Here is a 19,006-nt window from a genome sequence, read left to right on the forward strand (position 1 = left end):
AAATATTTTGAATTACCTACAGGCCAGGTGAATACATCACATTTATTAGTGCAAGAAAAGCTCTCTGTGGTGTAATTAAAAGATAAATTAAAGGGGACCTATGAAAAAAAAAAAAAATTTAATTCATTAAAAAAAAATATTTTATAGTAATGTATATCAATCCTGCACACTACATTGATGATCATTATTTGTTATTAACAGCTAAAGCATGATCTCTTCTTCCTATGTGTGACGTGCTTTAGTGCCTACTGGGCTGTTGGGAACTTACTTTAGTTTAAAATAGGAAGAAACAGCAAAGTTAAATGGCAGATAAACTTGAAAATCATCTTAAGAGTGCAAAAATACTTAACTTTCATTGCATACATTGCGTACACACTATTAGCAACGTTCAGCAATTATGTGATAACTAGTTTTCTCTTTTTTACCCCATTAAATCCTAATTTGAATCTCTCAAAAACCTTTAAATGCTATTAGAATGTTTTAAATAATATAATCTTATTTTAATATTTATATTTTTTAACTAGAAAATTATTTTAAAAATCGAGTTTCTTGAATTACCCTGTTTATTCGTTTATTTTAATAAACTTCCTTTCTTAACTCCATAGAGAAAAGGCTTACAGACCTAAATAGTAAGGCATCAAACATAATTAGCATATATAATATAATATAATATAATATAATATAATATAATATAATATAATATAATATAATATAATATAATATAATATAATATAATATAATAGCGAATGAAGTTTTTTGTTTGTCCACGTCTCATGTTATGCAGAAATGTAGTTGTTACAAAGAAAGACGGAAAGAAAGATAGAAGGAAAAAAAAAGAAGAAATCAACGCGGAAGTTGAAACCAGCTTCACCGAGTCCGACCAGTTCGACCAAAGGTTCGACAGCGACAGGCCGCCTCTGATTGGTTGACATACCGAATTGTGATTGGTTAAGGTTGTAGTGGCCTGTGATTGGTTAACGTTTCAGTCCCATTACATACGTTAACTGTTGCGTTTGTTGCCTAGTCAGTTTTGTGCTTGTTTCTGTTCTTGCTTTGTAGTTAAACCCTTCCTCGGGATCGCACCGATTCTCTCCGCTGAAGCGGCGATGGCAAGTCAGGTCAAAAGCGATGAATCCGGTAAGCTGTTTATCAAGTCATCCTGTAAGAAAAGTAACTAAATGTTTGGACACAGTTAATGTTCACGAAACGCTGCAGGCTTCATTTCCTTATTCCTGCACCTGAAGTAGTAGGTGGTGTCTGTCTAAACATGAGTCAAAAGTAATCGCGATCATACACATCAAATATGAGTCCTCTAGCTCAATAAATCAATTCATATGGTGTTTAAGTCACGAATATGTTTTATTTTCTCTCTCCTTAGGGTCTGTGGAGAAGGACAGCGCTTTAGCGGGACAGACAGGTAGAATTGAATCCCGTTTATAACTCGTTTGTGACCTGAGTAGAAAAATTAAGAGAAAACGTGGTGTAAAAAAATTAATTTGCCTATGTAAACTCTGCAATGCTTGACAAACCAGTAGTGAAGCCTTTGAAATTCAGCCTGACCAGGTGCTCAACAAACATGCTTGACCTTGGTGTGTTTTCAGTAAACTTTAGGTCTTCATTTTATTACACCACTTCTTCTTTTTTAAACCACAATCACTCCAATATCTATCTGTGGTTTGAATCCATGTGGCTTTAATAAAGCAGCTGAACATTTACATATTTCATATTATTGCTTTGCAAGTCAAATTTAAGTGATGTGTGTTGATTATGCCTTTTCTTTCAGTCAGAGAAGACGAAACTGAAACCGATAGCATTAATCAAAGGTGAAAACCTCATTGTAACCATGTCGAAATTGTACAGTTTGGAGTTCAAGCATATTTAGGATGTTTTATATCTTGTTTGTCAGTCTGGTCCGTCTGGATCCCAATGAGGAGTATAAGATGGATCACAAGAAGCGAGGAATGGCTCTGATCTTCAACCATGAAAATTTTTACTGGCAGCTCAGGTTGAACAGCCGCTCTGGTACAGAAGCAGACAAGCAGAATCTTGCTAGAAGGTATTTGGCAACGTAATCAAAAAGACATAATGATAGTGCTCAAATTGTTATATGGACACCAGACAGTAACAGTATCACATGACCGCTGTCACTGAGATCTGTGTGACTGTCACTGTGTTGGTTGATAACAGTTGTTATTATTATTATTATTATTATTTATTAAATTAACAAAACAATAACTAATATGTCAATTTTCTTTCGTATCTGTTGTCAGATTTCAGGATCTGGGGTTTGAAGTGAAGACTTTTAATGATTACAAACGGGAAGAAGTTTTAACCATTATCAGAGGAGGTAAACCTCAATATTTTCTCTTGTTTTGAGAAATGGGAGCCCGACTAAAATGATCCAGGTTAAACACATCAGCTTATCAACAACATCTTTGGCATGGTTTAAATTTAGAAATACAATTTGGTCAAACATATACAGGTGCATCTCAAAAAAAATTATATCATGGAAAAGTTATTTTATTAAAAAAATGGCACACTTTTTTATATTCTAGATTCATTGCATTTGTATTATTATTCTGATGGTTATGACCAAGGATTTTACAGTTTAAAATATTTTAATTCGTTTTTATTTTAATATTGTTTCAAAATTTCCTATAATTTCAGTTTAGTTTTAGTTAGATTCATTAATGGTTTTGGTTTAGTTTTTATTTTGTAAACACATTGCTATTTAGTTTTTGTATGTTTCAGTAATTATAGTTTAGCAGAGTTAAAGCTGCAACTTTTGTAAAAATATATTTTTTACATATTTGTTAAACCTGTCATTGTGTCCTGACAGTAGAATATGAGACAGATAATCTGTGAAAAAATCTAGCTCCTCTTGCTGCTCCCAGTGCTCCTATTGCCATTTGCAGAAATAAACCACGCCCAGTAAGAAAAAAAAACAATCAAAGCTGTGGTCTGTAACTTTTTGTGTGTGTGTTCAAAATTTACAAAATGTATATAATAAGCAAGTACACCATGCATCAATTTTTCAAACCGTGTTTTAAGCCCGTCCTGCTTTAATGGAACACTTCTAGTGTAGACCAAATCAAGACATTTAATTTTAGCACCAATTAATAATAAAAAATAAAGTAAATATTTACAATTGAACCAAAACAAAAATATGCAACTTCTATGCATAAAATGTATGCATTCATAATTTAGCACCAATTAATAATAAAAATAAAGTAAATATTTACAATTTAACCAAAACAAAAATATGCAACTTCTATGCATAAAATGTATGCATTCATATTAAAGATGTAATCTTGTTAAACCCTAGCAATAGTTTACAAACGACAAGCTAATCAAGGTTTTCAGAGTTGCAGTTGAGTTTTTATTCTGCAGGACAATAACCCCCCAGTGAGTTTAGAGAAAACCTGTTCTTTGAAATAGTCATTGAAACTGTGTAAACTTAGTTTTTTTCCATCTTTGTTTTGTATGCCTTGTCTCTACCATTATGAATGTAAACAATAAGAAGAAACAATTTAAAATGCTTTGAAACTTAATACTACTAAAAACGAAATGTGATATGGATGTTTGCTGATATGGCAGTGCTCGTGTAATGGACTTGAGGATGAACTTTTTTGATCTACTTTAGATGTTGACTACTGTAGCTTAAAAAGTTTTTTAAAAGCTCTACTCTTGATTACCACAAAAAAAGAATAATAATAATAATAATTGAATTCCACTCTCAATTAAAAAAAATATTTATATTAATATACTTACAACTGAAGCCAGCACTGGAATAAATATTAAAAAGTGTGAAATGAATCACACTGTTTCTAAATGATTGCTATAGCACTGATTGGTGTGCTAGAATCAACTTAATCATTAGTGTAAATTATAACTTGAGGGAAAAGTCAAAACAGCATGGCACATCATGCTCTGAATCAAGTGTAGGTTCTGTTTAATCCAGAGTGTTCCTTTGATTTCAGCTGCTGCTGCTAGCCATGTAGATGCAGACTGTTTTGTCTGTGTCTTCTTAAGTCATGGGGAAAATGGTCACATCTATGCCAATGATGGGCAGATCCAAATTCAAGAAGTCACTGATTTGTTCAAGGGGAATGAATGCCGTAGCCTTGTAGGGAAACCCAAGATCTTCATCTTGCAGGTAATTTGTCCTTCTTCCACAAAATATCCTTTGCAGTGTATTTACATTAATGCAATATGAATACACATTTCACACCTCTTGCAAATGCATGAATTTATTTGAACTCAAGGCTTGTCGCGGTGACAAACATGATGAGCCTGTGACTCCAATGGATGTGGTGGACAGTGAGCCGGTCAATGAAGTGGTTGTGGATGTGGGGGCGCTCTGCACCCTTCCAGCAGGAGCAGATTTCCTTATGTGCTATTCTGTTGCTGAAGGTCAGTGCTTTACTTTAGTTTGTCTGCTATTTTATTTTTACCAATATTTGTTGACGGTGTACTTTAAATACTGGATTAAATGCTATTTACATCCTTGATTTTAATTATGTCACTTTAAGCAGTCACTGAGATTGTTTTCTTCTTGTAAAGGATATTACTCTCATCGTGAGACGGTGAGAGGCTCGTGGTACATCCAGGATCTGTGTGAAATCCTGAGGTGTTATGGATCTAAACTGGAGTTCACCGACATCCTGACACTTGTTAACAGGAAGGTTTCCATTCGCAGTGTAGAGAACTGCAAGGATCGCTCTGCGTTAGGCAAAAAACAAGTGCCTTGTTTTGCGTCCATGCTTACGAAGAAGCTGTTTTTCAGGCCAAAGAAATAATATTAGTGTTAGGGACTTTTTGTTGGTAAAAATGCATGGGATTATTTTATTTTATTTGACTTTAGGCTGTGCTCCTACATATAAATCATTTTCAAAATGGAAATCATGCAGGTTTGACGAGCTCAGGGTTACAAAGTGCAATTTTTTTTATTTCTATAAACCCATTAATGATGATAGATAATTAGGTTTCACTGTTTACACTAGAAATAGAAAAAATACTTTGAATTACCTGCAGGCCAAGATGAAGAGTTTTTAGTGCAATGAAAACTACTTATAAAACTGGACTAAAGAAAAAAAATTCTATCCTGCATACTACATTCATGATCATGGTCTGTCATTCGTAGCACTAAAGCATGATCTCTTCATCTCTGAGACATGTCAGGGTCTGTTGAGAACTTACTTTAGTTTGAAACTGGGAGGAACCATACAAGAAACTCCAGTTAAACGGTTTTAAAAAAGATACTTATCTACCAGCTTTGCATAGAAACTACATGGAGCTAAAGGGGAATTATGGTTTTGGTTTAAATATTTTATCGTACATGTTGTGTCTTAACTGTTGAAAAGCGTGACTTTTAGAGATCCGGCCACAGAGATACACTACACTTTTAACATGTTTCTGACATCAAATATTTTTCACAACTTGACTTTTGGCGTTTTGGTGTTTATCACATAGTTAAAACTACATGATAAGAACTGAATGTTTTTATACATTCTTTACTCCGATCCGTTATTTTGGGAGTGAAATTTATAGTATGACCATTTTAATGTTGTTGCAAGCCTCATTATATTCATCTCTTTGATAATGTAGGTGTTTATTTTAGAATGAGGTATTAATTTCCCTCGTAATGTGACTGCTTTCTGTTCTGTTTGAACATGGATTATTGGGAAACTTTGTGTTGCGCAACATTAACCTTTGTTGCATGTGCAGTTGTCAGAATTGAGTAGGCTTGCCTCTATATTCAAATAACATTCCTCTGCAGTGAAGGCTTGCTCTATATTTGCTATATACCAAAGCTAGGGTTATAGTGCAGGTTTCCCTAAGCTGTTAAAACGAGTTGATTAAAAAAAAAAAGAATATATATATATAAATTATATAAAATCTTAGAGGGTGCTTCAACTAAATTGATTATTTGTATTAAGAATGCTTTGCAAAGAAATCATAATGTTATTGTGGTGAGTGTTTTAATACACTAAAAAAATTTTTTTTTTTGTATCACAACCATGCACTTCTACTAAAAATAAAGAGATACACTAATATACACTAAATCACTGTGTAGTGTTTAGTTTTCAACAAATGTGTAAATAACTTCATTTGTCAATGTCTGTAAAAAAAGATTACCCCTTTTTTAGAAAATGTTTGCTAGAAAAGCACTTTTAGTGTACAGCGTGCTGAACTTCCAGGTTTTGTATGTTTCTAACATGTAGGTTAAGTGTAACGTGAAAGTAATGTGTAATAGTCTTGTTTAAAGAACCCTATACTTTGTATTTTGCGGTGCATTGTTATCAAAGACTGAGAGCAAAAGGAAGACTTATTAGCATATTTATTACAGACAGATGTGTACATTAGATGCAGAGACACTGAATACCTCATTCAGGCATCAAACACAAAGCAAGGCGCATGTCTCCACAGATTATGCTTTACAATCACATGATCCAAACAGTTTCACCCAGAACCGCTACTGATCGCTGCAAGCAACAAGAGCAACTTACGGCTTTCCTAAGGAATGTGTGCTAAAACATATTTAAGCCCTATCTCTGGAAAAACAAGTGTGTGATTGGTCAGTTAAATGATGGATATGCCACTTGCAAGAGCTTCATGGATAAAAGCAAATCAGGAGACGTTAAATGATTTACAGGGAATGTTTTCTACACAGCAGGTAGTTTCAAAATCTCTCATTGAAGAAAAGTGCTGAGATGCATTCTTCATTACACTAAATACAAGAGCAATTTAATTATCAAAATATATACGCTATCATTTGCATGATTTTATTTTATTTTGTCTCTCACTTTGATGTGTCTTACCATTTAACTGGAGTTAAATCTGTCATGATTGCCTTGCCACTTTAACCGTTTAAAGCATGAATTCAAATATTCTACATATCAGTCCATTTAACTATTCAAATGCATTGCTGCTTCAAGCCATGACATTTTTTCAGATATTTAAATGGCAACACATTCACAAAGTGCAGCATGTGTCCTATTTCGTGGACTTTTTAGAAACAAATCATTGGTCTTCAATATAATAATAATAATAATAATAATAATAATAATTCCCAGATGTACTATAAGCAATAACAGTTAAAAAAAAAAAAAAAAATCACACACAAAACTTCATATTGACCTCTCTTGTATGGAATTGATTAATTTGTCATCTCGAGTCCATGTAAAGATGACAAAAGTTATCAGTCTATTTGGTCTCGGCTGATGATTAAGAGTCCACACAAAACCAGATCTATTGCACTTTCCCAAAATCTATTCTTAACCTGGGAACACAAAACACTCTAAATATTAAAAAAAGTCAGATTGCAGAACTTTTCATATTTTCATATTAATTCTTTAAATTCAAGGGTTTTTTTATAATTACTGTACCTTTTAGTGTTCAATAGCTACCCATGATCATCTCTGTGAAAACATTAATGCCCACTAACAACAAACTTTAACAAGCACAACTAGAAAGGTGATGAACTGCTTGTCTAATGATTATCTCTTACACATTGGAGCAGACAGATTCACACACACCATCTTTACAACCCAAATGAAACGAAAGAGTCTGTATCATGGAATGGGCTGCTGATTGCACAGAGAAACAGAAACAGAATTAAAAAAGAAAATCACATGTAAGGGAAACCAGCATCTCAGTAGCGCGTCGTGTACCAGTTGTTATCAGTCATCTGCACCAGTTCGTTTACCACATCCAGCAGATTGCGGTTGTGTTTCTGTAGCAGACGCTGATTTAGTGCTCGGTCACCAAAGCCCATCTCTACCAGCACGGCCATCATGGCGTCATGAGAAGCTGCATCTTCTGGGAGCTGCACAACACAAAATATTTCTTACTACTACTGATCTATGTTGCACCATACACTAGGCACTCATACATGCCCTTTACTGTCTAGAGTTATTTTTATAAGGCTATTTTGTCACAGAGTGGCAAAATACATTTTGATCATAATTAAATCAAATTCAGTCTTGTGAAGCATGATTTTTTTTTATAAACTTAATGTATTAAAATTACATCAAATAAAACAATTCATTTTTTCAATTATAATGAAAGTAATGAACTATATAATAGGATCTTCCTTTTTTAATATAGGACAAAAAAAATTCATTCAAAATATACTTTGTAAATATAAAAGAAGTTTGAAAGTTTAAAGGAAGCTTATTTCAAAGTGTTTTATCCATTCTGCAACCTGTGTGAACAGCTCCCAAACTCACCTTCTCAGACCCAGTCTGCCCAGTGAAAAGAGCTTTGTAGGCAGACGCTGCCACGGACAGGGCACCCTTCACCAATCCACCGGTGATGCTATTAGCCCTGAGGAAAGACAACAAACAAACATAATAGAGTGAATGTCCTCGGTGCACTTCCATGAGGCAGAACGAGTGCTTGTGTGCAGTGTAACTCACCTAAGATCTTCTGTTTCAGACTTGGCAGATGCTGTTGGGTTCTCAGGGTCAGGTTGATTTGGCTCAGAATCTATATACATTAAAATAATAATAATAAAAACCGGTCACCTTTCAAACTGAGCTGTTTGTGTCTTTTATCATACTGTCCACTTTGTATGCACTAATTCACAACCTGTGATGGTTTATTATTTTAATTTCACTCACCCTTCTCCTTATCTCCTGACTCTGCAGGGTTACTCTTCTCCTGCTCCTCTGCTGCATCTTCCACTTGCTCTTGTATCTCTGTGCTGAATAAAGAGATTGCTCAATTTAACATGTCAGAAACATCAAGTTATGAGGATGCCGTTACAGAAATCTAGGTTGTAATGTGGTGTAGGAATGTGTGCGTACAGAGACTTAAGCCAGGATATTGTGAGCGGTCAATCTACTGTAAGTCTGCATGCTCCAAATGGATCAAGAACATTCTCAGATGACCGATGTCACAAACTTATCAGTGACCAAGAAATGTTTTGCTACCTTAGCACCTTTTTAGCACTGTCAAATTGTTTCTCTGCAGACATGTTAATTATACATCACTGTTTCAGCCAATGATTTCGACCCTGTAAAACTACGTTTTGCTGTTTCTGTTGGCAAAAGTTTGGCTTTTAACTGACCTCTGAGCCCAATCTATTACTGCTGATATGTCCTCTGTATAAACTTACCAGGATTTGGCCGAGGGTCGTGGTGCCACTACAATCACAGGGGTGAGCGGCACAGCATCCAGAGTCTGGGAGGCACAGAGCATGTCATTAGCATCCGCAGCAATGGGGCTCTGGAGCTCCGCCATGTCCACTGATTCTAGTTTGTCCCCCTCTGCAAGCTCTTCTCCAGGCTGCGACAGGGCTGAGCTGTACATGGACTCTCCTAGTGGACGGCTGGTGTCAAAGCAATCAGGGAGGATGATGATGTAGTCTTCGGATGACGCAGATGAGGTTCTGCTGCGGGTTTCCTTAGCTGCTTCTGTGTCCTTCACTTGCTCTTTCTTCTCCACTTCCTCCTCTCCCTCTTCTACCGGATCTCCACCTGCAGGTTCCACCAGGATCGGCTCGATGTCAGACTCGTGACCCTCATCTAAACATAAGAACAATCACTTTAATGGCTAGAAATGTACTGTCCTTGGTTAGAAGCTGTTTGAATCACCTTTAGACAATTACAAAATGTGCAATGTACGAAATGACACTGGTCAGAATTAAATATTGTCAAAGCCCTGTTACCTGTGCTGATGAGCTCAGCTGGAAGCATCAGCAGAGGAGCAGCTACATCAGAGCTCTCGGTCTGTGCTGAAGCAGGGCTGGAGATTTGGGCCGTTTCTACTTTCAGCGGGGCTGGAGCAGATATTAGCCCTGTTTCTGAAACCTTTTCTGATTTCCTCTCACAGAGTGACATTGAACCTTGAGGGGCCGGACGCACCACTTAAAATGGGAAAAATAGATGTTAGAAACACTCTTTACCTACATTCTACACAAAAACTGCTAACAATGTGTATAACTGTTGTACAGATGTTAAGGTTAAAAACAGAATTTTGATAGAAAGTAATAGAATGATTATAATAACAGAATTTATTTGTAAGAGAAATCCTTTGTAACATTAAAAATTACTTTATTGTAACTTTTGATCAATTTAATACATCCTTGATTAATTAAAGGATTAATTTTTCTAAATCTTCCTGGTCCACTTTATATCAAGTCAACACTAAAATCAAATTTATTCACAATCTGGCTACACCTATTATAAAAATGACTGTAATTTACAGGAAGAGCAGAAAGGTGCTTCTTCGCACCACTGCCATCACAAACCTTTAGCTGGGCATCTTCCACAAAGCACCCCATGCTCAGCTACTTCACGGGTCACTTCAAGAGTGAGAGAGCGGATAACAGACGGACTAAACAAAGACTGAAGCCCAATGATGCTCTCCTCCCCTTTCTCTTGTGCTGGGATCCCCTCTAACTCTGTGCCCTGGGCCACGTCTGTGAGTACGACATCAAAAAAGGTTCACAAATATAAAAAGCTACACAAACACTGACAGCAATACGAAGACAAAAAGTGCAGAAAAGTTGTGCTTTAATTTTTACCCAGGATTCTGCTGACCCCTTGGGCTTCTGTTTCCTCTTGGATGAGTCCCAGTGTTGGTTTCTCCTGAAGAGGTCCATCATGGGGCAGAGGCGATATGCATGGAGTAACATCTTCATAAATACATATAGAGATGAGGAAAGAGACAATATTAGTAAAGGCTGAAATCTTTACAATTTATATCAAAATGTTACGGTTTAAAATGAACATGCATAGTCCATAAAAGTAGTTTATTCTGATGTTTAGAATCTTGATTTGAAATGACCTGCAGGAGTGTTGTTGGGCACGCTCTCCAACTCTTGTACAATGTTGATGTCCAGCAGTTCAAAAGACAGTAAGTCCTGAGTGAATACAAAACAGAGAGTGTGGAATTGACAATGGAGTCAAACTTTCTTCATGAAACATGACAAACATGATGGATTTGGCCATACCTGAGCTGTGAGTAAGTCCACAGAAGGAATGTAGAATTCCTGATCACAGTCCTGGTTTACTGACAAAGGTAGCTGTTCCCTTGAGGCCCGGCATTTCCCTTCCCTCTCAAGAGTGCGCGAAGACTTCTCCTGAAAGTGCCACACAGAGTGAAAATGGCCACAGATAAAAAATACAATGACTTAACAAAACTAACAATAGTCTGTAAAATCTATACTGGCCAAAACCCTAAAATATATTATATGTTGGCCTCATAATTCTTTTTTTCCCTTTACATTTAGAATTTGTCTTTTCAAATGAGTTCAATCTGCATTATATATATATAGTTTTCAAGTTTACGTTTACGTTTTATTTTAGTTTTAGTAATTTCAGGGCTGTGAAAGTTAATGCACTAACTGGTATCATTTAAAAATGTTAACCAGAATTTTTTTTTCCATGTTTAATGCAAATGGGCTGTAAAGCTTGCAAAAAATTGTGTAAGTTGTGGTATAATGTACCCATCAAAAGCTACAAATAATAAACTAAAAATAAATTGTGCCTGTTTTTAGTTTTGTAATAATGAATGTGTTTTATTGCAGTTTGTGTGTTCCTCCAGAACTTTGCACTCTGTCTGTCTAACTGTTGTTTTATTAGTACCCCCAAGGTCTGCTGGAAGGGGAAGTGACGTTGCTTTAGTTTTTAAACAATCACTTAAAATACAGACAGTGTCTGTTCAGACTTTCTCATCCTTTGAGGTACAGTGTGTGGCATAACAGTCTACCTCTTCCGCAATGTTCTGTGCGCTCATCGACAGGCCACCTAATTAGGACAGCACTTTCACGAACGATTTTTCTGAATTTTGAATTTCTTTTGTTTCGGTGTATGATCCGGTTGTCTTACCTGTGGGGTGACACAGGGAGACACCAGTAACCCATCAGCACAGATGGCTGTCGGAGCATGTGGATCCACGACGATGCTGCACCAAACACGCGGTCCAAACTGCTCTCCTCTGTGTGCCAGGCGCCAATGTGATGTATAAGTGCCCTCTAACGTCGGAGCACAAAGTGCCACACTGATGACACCAACCTGACCTGGCTGTAGTGTGGGCACTGCAACCTCCCGCCATCTTTCACCGGAGCCCACTGCCAAGTTCCCCCACATGAACTTTAACTGAAGCAAAAATGGGACACAATCAGGTTCAGATTTCTTATTGTGTGTGTGTGTGTATATACAGATTTGTGTATGTCTGTTTAAGAGTCAAAGTGCACCTTGGTGTCAGAGTCCCAGCACACTCTGCCACTGTTCTTCATCTTCCAGTATTTGATGAACTTGGTCCCAGGACGCAGACGAGATCCATCAGGCAGGTTTTCATCCAGGAGTAGAGCTGTCATAGCTGGCACAGCCAGTGGGCATGGACGTTTAGGACGACTGCAACCAAGACAGTATAAATTAAATGGCATCTTATTATCCTTAACTACATTTAAAGTGTTGTATTCAGTATATTAGGCTATAAATAAAAAAGAAAAATTTTCTGGTGTCAGCTAGCTAAATTGCTACATTAACATGATTATGACCTTCTATATTACACGTTAACATGGCTCAGCCAGTAAAAATGGAGTAATCAAATAAATACTACTGTTCTCAAACACCAGAAAACATATTATGACGTTGAAATTCAATTGTAAGAATAACATGATGGGAAAAGCTGCCTAGAAGGCATCAGTTCTTTGTTTGTGGAAAAATAATTCTAAAAAATAACCTCATATGAGTTTGGAACATCATGAGGTTGAGTAAATGAGAGAAATTTCAATTTTGGGTGGACTATCCCTTTAATATTCTCTTCTTCAGGAGGAAAAGGGGTGTAAGGGGCTCTTACTCTGGGCTGTTTGCCTGTGCAGCGCGTGGCTGGAGCAGGACGGGTGAAGAGTTCCCTTCTCCAGCAGTGCTCCACTGTAGCCCTCTCCTCTCCATCCTCAGCTGCTTCCTGATCTCCTTCACCTCCGCCTTGAGCTGGCGCTTCTCCGCTTTAAGACGCTGCTTCTCGGCCTTACGAAAGCTACGGTCACCCCTTCTGTAGAACCTTCAGACGGAGAGCAAAATATGTCTAACTATTCTGAACTTCAACACCAAGACATGCCAAAGCAGAGGACAAAAGCCTACCTGCTGTGGTCTGGTGCTGGGGAGCCGTGCTCAGGAATAGACAGGGGAGTTCTGGCCCTCACAAGGTTGTGGCTCGGATCATGTGAGAAGCTGCAAGGCTCACACAGCGTGCAGGAAGTACACACACTGTGCAGAAAGAAACCACACACAATGAAATACAAAAATGGAAACATTATTAAAGGCACCTCTTTTGAGCATCCTGTTATACATTATATTTCTCATACGATCATAACATGCGTTTCCATTTGAAATGTACCAAAGGAGCAATTATTTTATCATAAGATCCAGATACAGACATCCACCTCACAGAGATCGCCCTAACCTGCATTGGTATCCGCCGCCCGCGGTCTGGCCCCGACAGCTGCTGCAGGCTGGAGCTGGATTTGGGGCCCCAGGGAGAGTGGATGAGGTGACCTCGGGAACCTGAGCCTCTGCTCCCACTGGTTTATGGATACAGCATTGTCCAGAGAACTCCCTACAAATCTTCTCTACTGCCTCCCTAACCACCTGGTCCTTAAACTGTGGCAGTTTTCATATTTGGAAGAGAGAGAAATAGAGACAAACGTGTTTTCTTAGCAATATTAGGGTTTATCTCCACTGCTAAAAATATCAGAATGAAACTTAAAGAGGTCATCGGTTGTGACATGCACTTTTATAAGTGTGTGTACACAACCACCTTATATAGATAAAGATCCATTCAGTGTTTTTTTTTTTTTGGAAATCTCATTAAATAATTTCCCCTTTCTCAAATCGTGCCAATCTCAGATGCCTGTCTGCGTGATGTTATACAGACCCAGGCCCCTCCCACAATTTTTGATTGACTCTAGCGTTTTACGTTAGACCTGCCCTGAGTGAGCAGTATAAAAAATACAAAAGCAGTTCACTCCTATAGTTATGAATGGGAGACACTGCATTGTGCAACATGGCGGGATAGTCCTGCCTTCTTAATGAAAGAGCCAGTTGATTGGTTAAGTCATTGCATCACTTTAGCAGCCATTAGAGGCTCCAGTTCCCATAGAAACGTGAGACTGGACCAACCGAAATACATATGCATTGGCTGGTCTAGCCCATCAAGCACGGGGCCCGGTGTGTCTGCACCAGCTGCACCCCCCCAAGGACGGCCCTGCCCCCATTCATTTAGATAGGACTTGGTCTTGTTTGAGCAAGTTTGCATTAATGATTCATGATCCAGCCTCACATACAGAAGAAGTTAGTATAAGGTTATTTTATGAATCTTTGCAAATATCCTTTAATAATAACATGCTAGTTAACAAGTTCCATGGCTAAAGTACATGTTTCATGAGAATGGCACAAACCCCACAGAAGAGAGGGGGAGGTGAGCAGAGCTCATTAGCATTTTAAGGGAGAACTGGTTAACTTTGACAGGGTAAAAAGGGTGTTGTTTTACACTACCATTGAGAAATGTTAACCAAAGTATGTTATAGACTTTTCATTAAGACCCTAAAGAATCATATCAACTTGTGGAAAATGGGCGTCCGATGACACCTTTTAGGCTTAGTTTACCCAAAAAAGAAAATTCTGTCATTATTTACTCACCGTCATGTTGTTTCAAACATCTATGAATTTCTGGTCCCCAGTGACTTCCATAGTATTTATTTTCCATACTATGGAAGTGAGTGAGGACAAGCAACTGTTTGGTTACCCAGTTCTTTAAAATATCTTCTTTTATGTTCAACAGAAGAAAAAAAAACACATACAGGTTTGGAACAACTTGAGGGTGAGTAAATGATGACAGAATTTTTTTTTTCTTTGATCTTTCCTTTTCCAGAATGATATACATTAGAGTGAAACATTAATAATGGTTTGTCCGAAATATGTTCAATAACATGCTTTTAATAAAGATAGGGTGGATTTTCATTTCATATTGATTTTAATGTCTTTTTTCTCATACCTTTTCCATGTATGAAGTAAACCAAGCAGGAGGGGTCTTATCTTCTGCCTTCCCACCTTTGACTTCATTTACAATTACCTTTAATAGAAAAGTAGGATATGAAAATGTGTCAAAAATGTGACATACCAGTCATTAACTTACAATGGTGGAAATTGTAATAATCATCAATCTGGAAACCTTTATCAAATGTACATCACATTTCATGCAAACTACAATAAAAATGTAATCAAAATTAGGTTACATTATTTGGTTTAAGAATCAGAACATTAAGGTTTTATCATTAAGATTATTCAAAATATTATAATGCATCATTCCAAATAAATTGCAGGCTAGAAATTGATACAACGTTAGTGAACAACTGTGGCTACTTCTGTGCAAAATCGTTGGGTTATAAGATCTTACCAATCCTTCCTCTGGGACTGCAGCCTGAACTTTGCGACTCACCACTTGTGCCAAAGTAGGGCAGTGCTGAGGAGGCCTGAATCCCTTCTTGGGTTCTCCAGCAGTACCAGGTTTTAGCTGTCCCAAGCCCACCCCTGATCCTGGTGGTGGGCCCGGTCCTGGCACTGTGGCTCTACTGCCCCTCGTCTCATACACATTCATTTGTAGTCTGTTCCCCTGTCGTGCAGCACTCTACAATTACAATCAACAGCACAGTACATCAATGTAGTGCATGTCCTTTTGGACATTTGATTGCAAAACAATGGGTTTAATACAGTCACAATAACAGGCTGAGCACTCCAAATTATTGGTTCTCAACCCTTTGGACCCCTTTGTTTACAACAACATTTTACTTTTGCTCTAAGTGAGTTAAATGCAGTAAACAGTAAGCAAGCAAAAATAATAATAATAATAATAATACCTTCAGGGCTTCTTCATATTCCACTGAAAAAAAAATCAAATCAATGTTATAACATATTCTGGATGGATGTAAATATATTGTGTTTTTATTATACACAGATTAAGACATTTTACTTACATTGGCTGTTGATTGATACCTGAAACAAACACAATTATTACTGGAATTATTAACTACTACTAATAATAATAATAATGTTGTATTATGTAGGTCTCATGTTTTCATTGGGAAAAAAGCATGTTACTAACAGTGCGATGCAAGAAACGTCACAAATATTTAATTCTTCATCCTCACCTCTTCATTTTCCTCATCGAAATATGTCAGTTGTAAATTACACAGGCCAAAAGACCTCTTCACCTGAAGAACAAAAGATAGCAAAAGTCAACACAATACCAAAAACAATAGAAAACCTAAAAAGGGATTTTGACAAGCTTAGTAACTCTGTGACGAAAAACCTGTTTTATGAAATGTATAAAAATAAAAATAAAATACATGATTCTAAATTTTGAATAATGACTGTTTACTACAGTTACTATAACAACCATAACAACCGAAACCGACCTCTCATCCGGGCAACCTGTTTTTCAGCGGTCTCTACCAAGTAAGGTAACGTTAAATGAGCAACTTTCACCTCAGATTACCATTTTATTAATATGCTTATGTGGTAAGTAGCTTTGTACTAGAGTCGTTTTACAAAATAAACCCATTTGGGGTGATATTTAGACCCTGTCTGGCCTATGACTATGAAGAACTGCTGACTGTACGTTATTCCAAACAGACACGATTACACGACGCTTTGAAGCAGACCAGCAAATTAACGTACATTAGCTTGAAACAGATTTGCAGTCAGTGTTCCAAAACCTAGTTAGCTAACGTTACATACATGAACAGCACTCGGGTATCTACTCATCTATCATGCAGTGTACAGTTAGTAAGCGAGATTGGTATGTTTTGAGTGAGTCAACATGAAGAGCTTAGCACTAGGATCTACAGCCGTGACAGGTGTTCACTCTCCTCACAGTGTGCCAAACCTCTTTGTGATTATGGTCTAATCGACGGACATCTGCGCCCGTCAGATATAACACACTTTCTTAGATGTAACGTTTAATACGGCTGCTATTTAAATTCGTAGGCTCTCGGTAAAATGGTCGCTTGGCCCATTCTTTCTAAATGATTACGCCTTTAGGCCATTCCGCTCGCCGAAGCGGCACACTGAGTAGTGTTCGTCACAAGAGATGTCTAGTAATATTAACGTTACTCTAATCGCATGAGGCAGACATCGGATGACTTCATCAAGGTGAGTGGTCAGACTGACCTCACCTCACCATCTTTTGCTTACCGTGGCCTCCATAGACTCCCAGCTCTTCGTCTCCGAGCCAGACAGCAAGAAACTCTTCGCGTTCCCTCGGAAATTCACCTTCACATTGATAAAGAAGTCCATGGCGAGAGTACTATTTAAGGCGTTGCATAGGTGAAAACTGAACAGCTTTGATGAGTTACTGTGCCCTGGCTTCTAGATTTCTCTGATCAAAATGGTCCTCTCTGTTTACATCAGCGACGTAAACACACACCCCTCTACGTCAGCTGACAGGAAAATGCCTGACGTCATTCAAAGCGAAACAATCTAATGGACAGAGCTGCTTCATTTGTACTCGGTTCAAAGGGAAACCTGTGAATGTTAACGTAAATATTTACTTGGGACACTATTTACAAAATACTGTTAATAAGTTTGATCCAGAAATAATGATAATAAAGAATAAAGTTGGTTAGTGTGTGGTGAAGGGATAAATAGCCTATATCTATCCAGCAAATGAACTGTATATTTAAAACGAACTACCTTTACTTTCCCGAAGCTGTAGGTAGTTAGTTGATTATAAAAAATAATTAAAAAGCCGGTCCTGGCTTCTGATTGGTCAAAAGTTTACCAGTCGTCGATATGTAATAACAGCTATGACGTGAAACATCACTGCGCAACACCCATTGTAGATTTTTGTTTTTGTTGCATAGCAACGTTCTGTTACGTAAAATACTATAATGTTTCTTAATAAATTTGATTTGCATTACAGAGGTAATGGTTTTGGTAATGGTAATGCTTGATTATTTGCACACTATAAATCTTACACAGCCATTATCAATTTATTTGTTGTAGCTGTGTTGCTTACTTTTACAAACCAGCAAGAGTGGTCAGATGTTAATCTGCACAATAACATTCAAAGTCTTACAGTACTAAGTGAAATTCTTAATCTGGTGTACTGAAAAGTAGCTAAATAAACCAGCAGACAATGCTTTTATGGAACAGAATGTTATTTTAACAACATAAATGATTAAACAGATATAAAAGAACAACTCTTAATCTATAGCTAATTGAGGCAGAAGACCTATGACCCTCTAACTCTAGCACTCTCTATTCTATTTCTTCTCTAAACTTTTTGTATTCTGTTTTTTTTTTCTTTTTATTTATTACACAATGAACAAAAGCAAAAAAACACTCACTTGCTCTGTTATTTTTCTATTCTGTCTGTTTTCTTTTTTATTTATTGTATAATTTAAAAAGTGTGTTTTAAGCTAACTGAGACTTGTTATAGCATGTTCATATCATTGCTGTCTTGTTGATTTTGATTGCATCCATTGTCCTCACTTGTAAGTGGCTATAAAAGCGTCTACTTAATGACTAAATGTACATGTTAATATAACAAACTTTCATCGGATGTAATTTGTCTTTCGTGATTAAAATTTTTTAAGTAGATATATAAATTCAATGTTACATTATTCAGTACCAGGTTGTATATACATGTACATCATTTTACTTGTCAACTGAAGTTACTGTACTTCCTGAAAAATTAAGCATTTCTAATAAAATCAGAGAGGTACATATTAAAGGGACAATAAGTAACTTTTTAGGTATTTTATTATCTAAAATCTATATTTTTATTCATAAATATGCCCTCAATGGTGTACAAATACCTATGCCAATGTTTAAACTAATCCTCGTAAATGAAGAATTTATTATCTTTATATACATGGGACGGGTAGGTCGACGGAGGCTTCCATGTAGTTCCGCCATCTTGCAAAACTATAATAGCAGAGAGGGACAAAGAGTACTAAGCCAACGCGTTTTCGGTCAGAGCCAGAAACGCA

At 37.0% G+C, this 19,006-nt stretch overlaps 2 protein-coding genes across 3 annotated transcripts; one reads left to right on the forward strand and one right to left on the reverse strand.

The window, feature by feature from the left end:
• The first annotated feature begins 974 nt into the window (after positions 1–974).
• On the forward strand, positions 975–6,065 carry LOC127952414 (caspase-6). Its single transcript, XM_052550834.1, has 8 exons — positions 975–1,137; positions 1,379–1,417; positions 1,784–1,823; positions 1,907–2,056; positions 2,271–2,347; positions 3,981–4,156; positions 4,266–4,413; positions 4,564–6,065. Exons 1-8 carry the CDS (start codon positions 1,107–1,109, stop codon positions 4,797–4,799), a joined length of 897 nt encoding a protein of 298 aa, XP_052406794.1. The 5' UTR covers positions 975–1,106; the 3' UTR covers positions 4,800–6,065.
• Positions 6,066–6,322: 257 nt separating this feature from the next.
• On the reverse strand, positions 6,323–17,446 carry nbr1b (NBR1 autophagy cargo receptor b). 2 transcript variants are annotated; one of them, XM_052550833.1, is made up of 21 exons: positions 17,208–17,446; positions 16,163–16,225; positions 15,989–16,007; positions 15,872–15,894; positions 15,454–15,642; positions 15,010–15,087; positions 13,420–13,616; positions 13,098–13,223; positions 12,814–13,017; positions 12,206–12,365; positions 11,838–12,107; positions 10,961–11,089; positions 10,795–10,870; positions 10,532–10,642; positions 10,256–10,426; positions 9,674–9,871; positions 9,122–9,530; positions 8,625–8,707; positions 8,421–8,490; positions 8,232–8,328; positions 6,323–7,828 (listed from the first exon to the last, which is right to left on the reverse strand). In XM_052550833.1, exons 1-21 carry the CDS (start codon positions 17,307–17,309, stop codon positions 7,655–7,657), a joined length of 2,949 nt encoding a protein of 982 aa, XP_052406793.1. In that variant the 5' UTR covers positions 17,310–17,446; the 3' UTR covers positions 6,323–7,654. The 2 variants fall into 2 exon arrangements, with proteins under 2 accessions (XP_052406793.1, XP_052406792.1); XM_052550832.1 differs by having other exon boundaries at positions 15,412–15,642.
• Positions 17,447–19,006: the final 1,560 nt, after the last annotated feature.

Source organism: Carassius gibelio, chromosome B3, assembly GCF_023724105.1.
Source record: "Carassius gibelio isolate Cgi1373 ecotype wild population from Czech Republic chromosome B3, carGib1.2-hapl.c, whole genome shotgun sequence".
NCBI lineage: Eukaryota > Metazoa > Chordata > Actinopteri > Cypriniformes > Cyprinidae > Carassius > Carassius gibelio.

Coding starts and splice junctions, on each gene's coding strand:
- LOC127952414 (XM_052550834.1), top strand. CDS start 1,107: ATGGCAAGTCAGGTCAAAAGCGATGAATCCG. Junction 1,138..1,378: donor GGTCAAAAGCGATGAATCCG/GTAAGCTGTTTA, acceptor CTCTCTCCTTAG/GGTCTGTGGAGAAGGACAGC. Junction 4,414..4,563: donor GTGCTATTCTGTTGCTGAAG/GTCAGTGCTTTA, acceptor CTTCTTGTAAAG/GATATTACTCTCATCGTGAG.
- nbr1b (XM_052550832.1), bottom strand. CDS start 17,309: ATGGACTTCTTTATCAATGTGAAGGTGAATTTCCGAGGGAACGCGAAG. Junction 10,643..10,794: donor GCCCAACAACACTCCTGCAG/GTCATTTCAAAT, acceptor GTATTTATGAAG/ATGTTACTCCATGCATATCG. Junction 8,491..8,624: donor GTCAGGAGATAAGGAGAAGG/GTGAGTGAAATT, acceptor TAATGTATATAG/ATTCTGAGCCAAATCAACCT.